This window comes from Denticeps clupeoides, chromosome 14 (assembly GCF_900700375.1).
Source record: "Denticeps clupeoides chromosome 14, fDenClu1.1, whole genome shotgun sequence".
In the NCBI taxonomy this organism is placed as follows: Eukaryota; Metazoa; Chordata; class Actinopteri; order Clupeiformes; family Denticipitidae; genus Denticeps; species Denticeps clupeoides.
In genome coordinates this window covers 7,484,734-7,497,960 of record NC_041720.1, presented here as the reverse complement: position 1 = coordinate 7,497,960, position 13,227 = coordinate 7,484,734, and the positions used below count along the sequence as shown (strand labels likewise).

General features: G+C 42.5%; 1 protein-coding gene across 2 annotated transcripts; it reads right to left on the bottom strand.

Annotated features, from left to right (window-relative positions):
- Window positions 1–291: 291 nt before the first annotated feature.
- On the bottom strand, window positions 292–5,643 carry LOC114763515 (TATA box-binding protein-associated factor RNA polymerase I subunit B-like). 2 transcript variants are annotated; one of them, XM_028953259.1, is made up of 16 exons: window positions 5,567–5,643; window positions 4,851–4,949; window positions 4,632–4,719; window positions 4,456–4,553; window positions 4,280–4,372; window positions 4,020–4,113; window positions 3,189–3,345; window positions 2,699–2,798; window positions 2,463–2,610; window positions 1,945–2,128; window positions 1,789–1,823; window positions 1,568–1,658; window positions 1,413–1,483; window positions 1,074–1,302; window positions 694–708; window positions 504–605 (listed from the first exon to the last, which is right to left on the bottom strand). In XM_028953259.1, the coding sequence occupies exons 1-15, from the start codon at window positions 5,582–5,584 to the stop codon at window positions 705–707; spliced, it is 1,509 nt and encodes a 502-aa protein (XP_028809092.1). In that variant the 5' UTR covers window positions 5,585–5,643; the 3' UTR covers window positions 504–605; window positions 694–704. The 2 variants fall into 2 exon arrangements, with proteins under 2 accessions (XP_028809091.1, XP_028809092.1); XM_028953258.1 differs by lacking the exon at window positions 694–708 and having other exon boundaries at window positions 292–605.
- Window positions 5,644–13,227: the final 7,584 nt, after the last annotated feature.

Genomic DNA, 13,227 nt, shown 5'->3' with positions numbered 1-13,227 from the left:
AGCGCGTCGCTCTCGATATAAACCTGCGAGCTCTGAAACGTGAAATGAATTTCAAACCCACTTAAAAATACTCTTCGCCGGAACCTCAGCAGGAAAATGTTTTTTTCCTGAATCCTTTTTTTGGTCGGGTTTGTTAAAGCAAGATGAGACTTGCCCGACGCCGATTGATTTGTATGAGATGAAAGAAAACGTTGTAAAACACGCACATGAATAATAATGATGAAAATAAGAGGCAAATACGTGTTTTGTCATCAGCCAGTCTCTATGGACCACAACCTGAAGTACACGTCATTATTGATGCTTATATATATATTTCATTTTTTAATAGTGTATATTATACAGATGAAACACCATGAGAATGCAGTAATGTTAATTTGACTCCAGTCTGTTATTTCTTCTTGGGTTTGCCGTTCTGCTTGATTTTTGTGGTTCTCTTATTTGTTCCTTGCACGGCTTGGCCCTTGAAAAACCTCCGCTCCACTTTCAGCACTTCCTCGTGCATCAGGGATGAGCTCACCCTTAGCAGGAAGGAAAAAAGGTCCAGCAACCACACGTACATCCGGGGAAGGGTGGGCTCCACTTCAGCAAAATGGTCTCCACAAACCCTGATTAGAATAAAGAAAGGCCGTAAATAAAGTAAACAAACCACACGCATTCTGTCTATACGTCAGTACACTTTCATATGCTTCATACCTGGAAAAAGCTTAACTGCAGGAAATATGGGTTGTTAATAGCGAGATAATACCAGTAAAGAGAGAGAGAAACCAGAAGTAACTAGACGGGTTGGTTGAGAGTCGCCCACCCTCCCCAACCCATCCCCCATATGTTACACAACGGGCACGTAAAACAAAGTAAACCAATGAAAATGTAATATATTGTACAGAGACATAAAATCTTTAATTACAATATCAAATAATTTCTGATAACTGCTGTTAATTTAGTTTTTTCAAGCTGCGGACAACACACTATTTCTGCAGCCCAGGGAATCTAGTAAAACGGAGGTTTTTACAGAGGAAGTGATAGGCCACTTTTCCAGCTATATATAAACGATCAGAGACACAGGACTACAGTACGTTGGGTTGCAGGGGCGCAGTAGAGGGTGCCAGTACTTCTTGTTGGCACACAACTGTGTTTGGCGTCTCTTTTTGAGGTTGCAGTCCAGCTTTTGGCAATGGAGACTAGGTCCATCTGAGTCCTCCCCGTCTCCCCACAGGAAGATAAAGCTGCTTGGCTTGGTGGGCTCAGTCTCGACGGCCTGTCCCGACAGTTTCTGGAAGCGCGTCTGCAGATACTCAACAACACCTAGGAGGTGCGAACAGGGAGATGTGGAGGCGTGGCAACATCAATAAAAAAAAAAAAAAAGCACCTACGTTTAACTTATTAGTGAACTAAAGGAAAGAAGGGTCACTTACGTCTCCTCTTTAAAAATACACTTTTGTTCCTCTCTGACAAAATGAAAGGTTTGGACGACTTCCACTGCTGACTGTTGGAACGAGAGAAGAGTATTTAAAATTTGTGTTTACTGACCTGAATCCAAGGTTAAGAGGAAGAGCGGCTTTTCTTTTACTTGGCCGTGTGAAGCTTCTCCCTTTTCCTGGCCAGAACTAGAGCTTTGTGCATGGTGGTGTGCCAGAAAGCCAAGCTGTATTGCTTGGCATCTGCAAATAAGAACGGAGATAGAAATAGACCTGAACGATGTATACGGAGAAATAATGAATGAATTAACTAATGAATTAATTAATTAATTGACAGACAGACAGACAGACAGACAGACATACATAAATGTACCTGGATCAGCAAAGTCTGCAATTTTTGACAATTTCCTGGAAAAACAAAGAGCAGTCTTTTCACATATGAATATAATTTTGCATTAAAACGGCATGTTATATATGGTCAGAATATTTTTTTTACTGGTTTGGCTAAAAATGAACGGATTAAACTGACCACTCTTTGCTGTCGTCGAGCCTGAAGAGCAGCTTCATCGTGACAATAATCAGGGCGCAGGCCTGCAGGTCATAGCTGAAGTGTGAGGTTCCGATAGGTCTTTTGCTGTAGTCAAATGTCAGGAGTGCCTGCTCGGCCATGTTTGCCTGCTTTATCACTTTACACAGCCAATGGTGCAGTTCATCTGTGCGAGGGAAGCAAAAGCAAAAATAAATGACCAATTTAGAATATATAACAAAAGCACAACATAAATCATAAAGCTAAATGACGACAGAGTGCATTGTGAAAGACTGTGGCGTTATAATGGCAAATCAATAGAGAATTGGATTGAACTGGGCCCTTAAGCTGCAGGTCCATTGAAGTGAAATGATTCAAGTAAACAAGCTTCTCTTCCAATTTCCTGTTGACCTCCATCACAAATAAAGGGCCAATACCGATAATTATTGGCCCTATTGGATAATTCGGTCCGATTCTTGTAATAGGAAGAGCTGGTGGTAACTAGTGGAGGTCAGACTCACCTGGCAGGTTGAGTTCCACCAGGTAGCGGAGACTGAGGAGCGAGGGGTGCAGCAGGCAGTCTGGGGTAACTGGAGGGAAAGCTGGCAGCTTCATGATCCTGGCCAACTTCAAAATGTCCTTATGCACATGGCTGTAAGAGGGGATAGACTTTGGGAAGACACATGCGCAGTTTACTCAGACATTTGCACTTTTAAATGAATAACATGAAGACTGAATGTTGGCCTCTGTGTTATACCTCCACTTTGAAGTACTGACAATCTCTGCCAAATACAGTCATCTCCTCAGGAAAATACTCATGGACGTTAATGTAGGGCAAGTGCTTCTCAGAAGCAAACCTACAAAAGGGACCCAACACACACAAGCAATCACTGAGGCTTAAGCAACAGAAACTCATGAACTCTCATGTATCTCCATTTTACTACACTGCACGTCAATTAGTGATTTTTTTTTCGAGATGTTTACGACGCCAAAACTATATTTTGGATTTCTTTATCAGCATTTGCTTTTCATACAACCAAGAATGACCAATGATGTAAATAAATCAGTAATCAGAATGAGAGGAAAATGGCGATACAAACCTGTATCTGTAAACAATGTACAGTATGTTGTCGAATAATGACGAACTGGAGCAGGTCTTGTATCAACACGACTTTTAAAAGGTGTGTACTAAATAAATTAAGATCATCATCATCAAGTACAGTGGGGGATGAAGCTCCTTCACCCACCTGAGCAGGTCCGACAGAGTTATTCCCTCTCGCACCCACAGCAGAGCCAAGTAGCACAGTGCCAGCGTCCTGGGCATGGTCATAAAGTCACCGGATTTCCTCTTGCTGTAACTGCTGCCATCCATGGAGCCAGAGCTGACAACAGACCCACTGCTGCCTGGATGATTCATTCAGTCACCAAAAAAAAAAAACACACACACGTTTAACTACCTGTAACATATTTTATAGTTTTAATCTGATTTTTGTATGTACATGGGTCCAACGCTGAACTGCAGCCCTGGTCTCACATTCAGTCAATCAAAGCAAATGAGGGAGAACTAGTGAGCTGGGTGTGTTTTAAGCTCCTGCTCTAATAGATTTAGTAAGAAGATATTCAGCAGTTTTGAGGAGGAATAAAGTGATATCTAATACAGTATAAAACTATAGAAATGAAGCAAAATTAACAAAAGAAATAAATAATAAAGTTCTTCCTTTTTGTTGTTTTAACAATATTGTTGTCAAGAAAGCGTAGAAAGCTAAGCAGTGTTTTTAATGAAATGAAATGAAAGTGAAGTGATTGTCACACGTGATACACAGCAGCACACAGTGCACACAGTGAAATTTGTCCTCTGCATTTAACCCATCACCCAGAGTGAGCAGTGGGCAGCCATGACAGGCGCCCGGGGAGCAGTGTGTGGGGACGGTGCTTTGCTCAGTGGCACCTCAGTGGTACCTTAGCAGATCGGGATTCGAACCAGCAACCTTCTGATTACGGGGCCGCTTCCTTAACCACTAGGCCACCACACCACTGTTTTTAGTCAAGGGCCATTTTACCGCAGAGACAGGTCATACCTGAGGCTGTTCTTTTTCTCCTGCCTCGCAGACTGGGCTCACTCTGGAACGACAACTCACTCGGACACTCAGATTCAGATGTGAAGTCAGATACCTGGAAATAACAAAAAAATATTTTTTTATGGTACATTTTTTTTCTTCCATAATGCTAATCTTGCGGAACTGTGTTTAGTGACTCAACAGCATAAAGAACAACGACTGATGAGCTGCCAATTATTTAATTAATAACCTGGGCTCACTTTCCAGCAGAGTAAACTTACAGCTTCAACTTCCCCGTAGCACAGGGGTGCTCTTGTGTACGCCTGATTGGTGGCCTGGAGATACCGCTTCCAAAAATTATACAAAATGTCATCCTACAAAACAGACAGAAACGTCAGTGAACATATGTGTGCATCTATTAATGTGGCATTCAACGCATAAATCATTTGGACCAGACCTTAAACTGTGAACAAACGCCCATAGAAACCAGAGCCTCCGCCTGGTGCAGCAACACGAACTGGAAACCTTCAATAACAATCCAGTTTCTGTGAAGCTCTGAGGAGGAAAAAAAAAAAAACTGACATGAGCACAATCACCACAAAATCAAGAGACAGACGGCCGACAGACGAATACCTCTCCTCTTTTTTATAGAAGCCCGGGATAAGGACGAGACTCTGCTGCTGGTGGACAGTAGTTCTGCATCTTCATACAGTAGTACTCTCTGCAAAGCCAAGCAAGAGGCATATTAATGGTCACGAACAACAGTAATTCTACAGCAACAAACTCGAAATCCTTTTGAAACTACCTTCAAAAAGTAGCAGAGGGACAAAGGCCGGACAGTAAAAACCTCACCTCGATGACGTTGTGGCAGAACCTGCAGAAAAACTGCCCGGCATCGGACACCCCCCAGTCCACGCTTAAACACTGTGGGCACGGCTCATGATATCCATCCTGGAGAAACAAGCACACGCCGGCTACAGTAGTGTTGAAAAAATTACATTTACAACTGAGACGGAGAAACAAAAAGCGAGAAATGGATTCATAATTTCTAAACCAATTTATAATATGTGCAATGGGGGCCTAGTGGTTGAGGAAGCAGCCCAGAATCATAAGGTGCCACCAGCAAAGCACCGTCCCCACACACTGCTCCCCGGGCGCCTGTCATGGCTGCCCACTGTTCACCAAGGGTGAGGGTTAAAAGCAGAGGACACATTTCGTTGTGTCACTGTGTGCTGTGCTGCAGTGTTTCACAATAACAATCACTTCACTTTCACTAATAAAGCTGAACAGATTTTAGATATTTAAAGACACATTAGACACATGGCTTAAGGGCTTATAGTCATGCAAGCACAGGTGAAAACAATTAGGACACTCAATCAAAACACAGGGGTCAAAGGTTGGGTGGGAGTGACACCAGAAAAGGGCGTGGCCCCCATTTCTCAGACTTAGGTACCCACCAGACACGAAAAAGGTGCGATATGACTACTGAACTATCAAACTAATAAACACAACAACTAACAATATCCGTCCTGGGGAAAAGCACGAATACATTGCGAAAAAATGTTTACCGTTAATTCTTCGTCCATGGTGGTGAAACGTATCCCACACGCGGCTCACTAAAACACACCAACTTCCGGTGTGCTACCGTGAGATTATTCCGTGTAGAAACATTACTTCTGCATACATTACCCCACCCTTCTTTTAGTCTGTCTGACATTTGTGTAAAAATTAGTTTATCGTAAATTTATCAACTTATGTCATGTCATTTTAAAAATGATTGTTTGTCATATTTTTATATATTGCAAAAGAAAAGAAAAAGTGTTGCACCTGCTTCCGCCACAAGACCGCGCTTCAAATCCAGCTTGTGAAATGGTTGGAAATGTGTTCGCATAAAAAAAAAGAAGTAATAGGAAAACAACAACAATATAACATTTCTTTATTCTGTTGCACGTTAACACCGAGGGGAACTTCTAATGGGCATAACAAAAAAGTTCAATACGTTTTGTCATATAAACAGAGTGTTTTAATATGTTCCCTTCTTACATGATTAACTACATTATAATTTTTTCTTCGTCTAGCACCTAACAATCTCTGAGCATGCTCTTCACTGACAAGTCTGAGCCTTATCAGGGCTCTTAGTTTGTAAACTCAATATTCTATAGAAATCGAACGAGAATTGCTGGTGTCTTCCTCTTGTAAGTCGCTTTGGATAAAAGCGTCTGCTAAATAAAGTAAAGTAAAGATTAAATTAAACATATCAGGAATAGTAATATTTATTATGCTTTATCAGTTAGAAATAACTGTGTGTTGAATCTTCATTTCAGGATTTGTGTACTTAGTAACCATGGTAACATGGACTCTCCACAGGGGGTAGTGAAAAAAGATTTTTAAAAAGGCACCATTACTTCAAATGGAGAGTGTGGTTGTTGGATGTAATTTCCAAACAGGCCACAGATGCCAGAAAATATAATTTCCTCTAAAATATATATTATTTTTTTAATGCGCATGCACCTCTTACATTTGCAGCATTTATCAGACGACCTTATCCAGAGTGACTTACAATCAGTAGATACAGGGACAGTCCCCCTGGAGCAACTTAGGCTTAAGTGTCTTGCTCAGGGACACAATGGTAGTAAGTGGGATTTGAACCTGGGTCTTCTGGGTTCATACCCACTAGGCTACTACCACCTCTTCTGAACAGAAATGTAATAAAATGCCGCTGTGGTGCCACATGTTCCGAACACAACACTCTAGTTTTCAGTTACTGTGCTACTGTGCTACTCTGCACACTCCAGTTCAAGCTGTATGGTAATATGTGTGCACCAGGCCTGCGTGGGTGGGAGTGGGTGGGAGTGGAGTGTGTGTTATGATGACACCAAGAGAGATGTAGTACCATGGAAACCACAATCTGGAGGAGGATGCCTCTCTGAGGGAGGGTGGGCTTAACTGTATTGTGTGAGTGTGTGTTTAGATTATGTATGCATCTCTTTTGTTATTCATGATTTGCATTTTCGTATATAACTCCAGTGTTCAAGACCAGGTGCGAATCTCACAATAAAAAACAAAAAACAAAACACATTTGCTTTGTTTTCATTTTATTTTTTCTTATGGACAGTAAAAGGTTAGTCACGCTGCCTCTAATGGTCGTTTATCATGTAGCTGCAAAAAGAAAAAAGCATTAAAAATGAACGAGCCCTCAACGTGACTCAGGAGTCCCTCCTGCCAGAGCCACTAAAGTAGGTTTCAGTCAGTGCACAATTACAAGCAGTAGGAAGCCTACGGCTTGTGGACCATAAAAAAAAAAAGAAATGCAGGTTCAACAGTTCGATTAAAAATGTAATTTGCACCTGAGAATGAGAAAAAAAAGAGCGAGCAAGCGAAAGAGGAAGAAATGGATTTAAATTCTTACTATTTTATAGACTTATTTTAAGAGTTACAAACACATGAGGCAGGCTTATATTCATGCAAGCACAGTTGAACACAATTAGGGTAATCAATCAAAACACAAGGGACAAAGGTTGGGTTGGGGACTGATAACCAAAAAGGGCGTGGCCAGGTGCCCTATTGGTATGACTGTTATTCCCACTAGGACTGTGAAAGGTGCTATATGCCTTCTGAACTATTACACTAATAAAGACTATAACATTAGTTATACTCAAATGTTACAACAACAGCAAACTTGATTTCATGTATAGGCCAAGGACACAAACATCACAGTACACCACAGTGGGCTTAGATGCTGTAATGTTTGGAACAACAAAAAGTGGAGACCTGGCTCCACAGTCACCGGACCTGAACCCAATCGAGATGGTTTGGGGTGAGCTGGACCGCAGAGTGAAGGCAAAGGGGCCAACAAGTGCTAAACACCTCTGGGAACTCCTTCAAGACTGTTGGAAAAGCATTTCAGGTGACGACCTCTTGAAGCTCATCGAGAGAATGCCAAGAGTTCAAAGCAGTAATCAGAGCAAAGAAACTAGAATATAAAACATGTTTTCAGTTATTTCACCTTTTTCTACCAACGTAAATGGTCATAAAAATAAAGAAAACACGTTGAATGAGAAGGTGTTTCCAAACTTTTGGCCTGTCCTGTAGGTGTCATGGCAGGGTTGGTGTTAAAAAGTCCATCATGGTGGTGCATTGATGATATTTGAAATGAATAACAAGATTCATTTCCTTGATTAATTGCTATATGTACTGTACTGTTTTCTTATTACTTGAAGTGATGATGATGATCGAAATGCAAACGAACTTCAAACATCGTCACTTCAAGTAAGAAGAAAGGACTCCTCAGCCTCCAGCTGGCCACTTTAACGCTTCGGCACCTCCCGGCTGACTACAGCGTTCTTTATGCAAAGCGCTGTCCTGCTGGCCCCAGGGCCTGACGTGCATTTTGTGCCAAACAAGGTGGAGGCGGAAGAGGCAGGAATGTAGGAGGGAAGGTGGGAGATGACCTGTGGGAGCTGGTCAGGAGGTTAAGGACTGCGCTGGCAGCGTGTTCACCGCTAACTCCTCTTTGTCTTCTGGAGTTGGCCGAGCGCAGAAACAACCTCCATATTCTGTGCGGAAGACTGGGCGTGAGGCATGAGGTAATGTGGGAAAGCACCTCTCTCTGCTCCGTCTCATTCATCATTTGGACACAGGAAGACGAGTTGACAGCTGGGGAGACATCGCAAGTTCTCCTGCTGCTTTCCGGAATATTATAGGAAGTTCCCTCTCATGTCACCGTGGCCCGCAGGCCTGTAATTCGAGAAGGCCGCTTTGGCTGTTACAATATCTGATGTGCAATGAGTCCATCTGATGCCTTTCCCTCAGATGCCGTGTGGTTGGTTCGGCCGAGCTCGTCTCCGTGCCGGTTTCTCCGGTAACCACGGGGTCCTGTGGCATCACAGGCAGAGGGTGGTGAGACCGTGCGGGGGCTGTGCAAACGGGCAGTGTGTAAAACGCGAGTTATCGCCCCCCCTTGTCTCATTCCTGCCATATTTTTTAATGACCAGTTAGGCAGAAACATCATATCAGGTAGCGTGGGCAGAACAGCGGAGTGGTTCACCGTAAAAAACTGCTCTTCGAATATTGCTTCAAGGCAGGGTGAAGGCTGGACTGAGAAATGAAATATTTACACTGAAAACCAACAATACAGTAATGAGACACATCAATATTAACAATATTGAATTATTGACAGAAGGACCATTAAAAAAACACGCCATGTTATGGGACCGTCTGCTATCCTTAATCGTTGCAATGCTGCTACTCGCTTAAATGTCTACTCAGAATGAGCAGTTTCAGAAAGTGACTGAGTGAAGCTGGATGCATAATCGTGTACCCCGAAACCTTTGTTTACAGTTTTCAGTCTTCTTGGGTTCACACCCATCATTAATTAAAGAGACTCTCTCCTTCTTCTTCTTTGGCTTTCGTGTCAAGGGTCCCCACTGCAGATAAACCGGTCTGGCTGTCCGCACGATTGTCATGGTAAAAGTTTTACACCGGATGCCCTTCCCTGGTGCAGCCCTCTCCATTCACCCGGGCTCGGGACCAACACCAATAATCTCACTGTCACAGTTCAGCTGCCCTAGTATGGTTTTCTAGACATTAACTGAAGAACATATATTGTTTTTTTACATCACAACTAGACAAGTGTCGGCTGGAAACATGATCTCTCCCTTATATACAGTCAGTTCGAGTTAGCGGAACATCACCGTACAAGCTGTAGTGGATGTTGAGGAACCCTTAACAGTATATTCCACACAGTTTCTATTTGCCACATTTAATAATGCTAATCTCCGCATCTTTCTCTGGGTCATAGTGGCAACAACTAAGGTTCACTGATGCACAATGGCGCTGGTTTTGTTGGAAACTTGTGTACTTGGAAGTTGGATAGTTTGTTGTGTGCCGTCACGTTCCTTGGGAAGACGTGGCACCAGGATGCACCATGTGAAGAAAGCTGACGGAGGCAGTGTGATGCTGGGAAAATCTTGGGTCCTTCATTCATGCGGACGTTACTTTGAGAAGTAGCATATACCTAAACATTGCTGTTGTCCAGCTACAACCCTTTATGGAAACCGTTGTCAGTGTCCTGTAATGTGGCCTGCCGCACTGAAAAATAATGGTTCGACAACAACGAGTTCAAATTGTCCAGATTGTCAAATTTGGCTGCCAAGTTGTCCAGATTTGAACCCAATTGAGAATCTGTGGGATCCATGAAGGCACCACCTCAGAATTAACGTGACTTAAATGACCTGCTACTGACAGATTGATGCCAGATCCCACAGCATACCTTCAGCAGTCTAGCGGAAATGAGGTGTCTCAGAACTTGCCATCTCTATCAGGGATCCAATAATCTACTTCATGTTCTAGTAACCTGGCCACCTCTTTGATACTCTCATGAGAAGCGCATCAAATTAATTAAGTCAAGGGTGAATGTTGCACCATTAACTTTCATTACAAGTGCAATACGTGCTTGCTTTATTTTTCTGAGTACAGAGAGTACAGAGAGATGCATTAAGGGAATCATTTTTAGGTGGGACTGAAAGAAATTGGGTTGAAAAAAATAATCAAGAAAATCCTTTTAAAGGAGATAAAAAAAAAAAAAACTATTTTAAAGCACAGAATCTGGCGATCAGTGCAGTCTGCAGACTGTCTAGAGGTAAAAGTAGATAAAAGTAACAAAACAGATAAAAGCAGAGGGGCTTCACTTCTACTCCGTTGGCATCGACAACAACACACACACACACACACACACACACACAATGATGTACTTGCACACAAACAATGGCTCCTCCTCAGCTGGAACGAATGACCTCACTGTCACCATTACTCAGGCGGCATGTCAACAAATGGCACTGTTCGCCCAGCCCCCTATCGTAGCGAGAGCCACTTCCCTGCAGATGCCTCCTGATCCTAATCTGATCCAGACTGCAGTCGGTTCGAGACTCAGAAGGAAAGTTGGCAGCATTTAGAAATACCTCCTGTACACCATTTTAACACGTTAACACGTTTATGCAATGTGGATTACGCTCAATATTGGTCCAATGTTGAACAACAAAGAAAATGCTGCTCCTCGCCTGTTAGATAGCTGTAGCTATAAGGGTCAGACGTCGATTGATGACTGCCTGGCTAAACACTAATTACCATAATGCTGCGGTCAGCACAAGGCAGCTGGACAGCGTCCCTGCACCCAGTGACCCCCTGAGGCCCAATGGTCCTCATTAAGAACTGCGTTTATTTCACATTTCAAAATAACTGTAGACCGGCGTGAACCCACACAAACTATGTAATGACAGTATAAATAAGTGTCCGTGAAATCTACGGGCAAAGGGTCTTCACAAACATGGAACGTCACACACAGCGAGGGACAGTCATCTAAAAGTCAATGGCTCCTAATTATTTCCCTCCATATTAAATATTGACGCAGAGCAGTCAGCCTGGCCTCTTCAACACACTCAGCAGATTGTGGTGGAGTCCAACATGTGTAATGTAGACAAACTCTGCGAAGCAGCTTGACCGCGGTAAAGTCATCTGCACAAATACAATTAGCACACAATAAAAGCTTAGAAGCTTTATGAGTTTCAAGTTTTATTGATTGTAATGCGGCGAAAAAATAAGAAAATACAGCTGCACGTGAGGGCAGGGACGTGAAAGGGGTATAAATGGTACAAAAACAAGACCAGGGAGTCAAAGGAGATGGGACTGTGTAAAATTACCCAATATAATTGTAGATTCCAATACACTTGCAATGTGCAACATATGAACCGGCAGCATAGGAAATTAAGAATGTAATTTAAATATGAATGCAGTAAATAGCAGCACAGCATGTTGCAGAGGATGGTGAAAAATTGGCATCCGTATGGCTGTATGCATGAGAATGTGTAATTTTGTCCATGTTGTGAAAGTTGTGTGTAATTTATTTTTTGTAGGACCTGATCTAATTTTGGACGCTTTCTGTCTGGGTGCACAGCTTTCAGTTGCAGCATATCTGGGAGACCAGCCCAGCCCCTGCAGATGCTCTTGGAAGGGGGGATGCCAGATCCATACACTCCGAGCAGAGGGGCAAGGTCCTGGATAATCAGCAAGTTATCACTTTGCCCACAGGCAGTGAGCTCAGCTCCACGCCTGGTTCCAGGAGAAAATCACAGTTTTTTTATATTTATGTAAAGCCGAGAGACAGGTCACAGGACCTTGCACTGAGTGTTGTCCCAGAGGGGAGCCATTTAGCCCATGTTCTCTTCTGATTTTATTAATTAGCAAATTTTTGATAAATGAACCTGATAGAATAATTAGTGTATTTAATGGATTTAATCTTGTGAGAGAACCTCAGGGGTTGTCTAGTCTGTTTAATTCCTGTAATGTGTTGTAATGTGAGTATTTCTGTGTGATCGGCGTTCTGTCTACCACCTGCCCACAGCGATGGCACAACAAAAGGAGACGTGGGAAAGCTATTGCTGTTGTCATGGAAACGAACAGACTCTCCAAGGCAACAGGACGATTGTGCCTAAAAACAAGATAGAGGGCTGCAGAGCGAGTAAGGGTTTATGTGTGTGTGTGTGTGTGTGTGTGTGTGTGTGTGTGTGTGTGTGCATGAATGTGTTAGATTTGGAGTAGGTCATGGTGTTTGAAGAGGGATCATAAGAATTTGGTGCAGGTTCAGGCTATTCCCTTAGGATAAGCCCAAAGATTTGTGAAAAATCTGAAGTGCACACTCTCATACACACACACACACGCATGCAAATATGCAAATATTATGCACATGCTGCTGTTTGCACTTCTTACAATTGTATCATTATATTACTTTGTGATAAAAAATGATGCTAACTGATGAAGAAAGTCACAGCATTTGGTTCTGTCATTACTGTAGAATGATGTCTATAGAAAAAAGACCCTACTGTTGAGTTAGGGATGAACAGATCAGATTGCAATCATTGTAAAGGAGGTCAGACAGTGGGAGAAGGGAGAAAAAGAGAGAGAAACTCTTAATGGTGGTGCAGTACTTACTGTGGATCTGAGACAAATATATATTTAGGTAAAATTACATAAAGCATTAGGGGCGTGGGGGGGTTCAATAAAATCTGGAATAAAAGTTCTACTGGGTTATATATGTAATTATAAAGACCGCTTCAAGAGTTTTTCTTCTTAAGTTCCTATAGATAATATATCTTAATAGCTACCTTAAGATGGATTACCAGGCTCCTGGCTAATTGCACTGCTGTGGGTGCTCTACAGTCATTTTTCAAATACA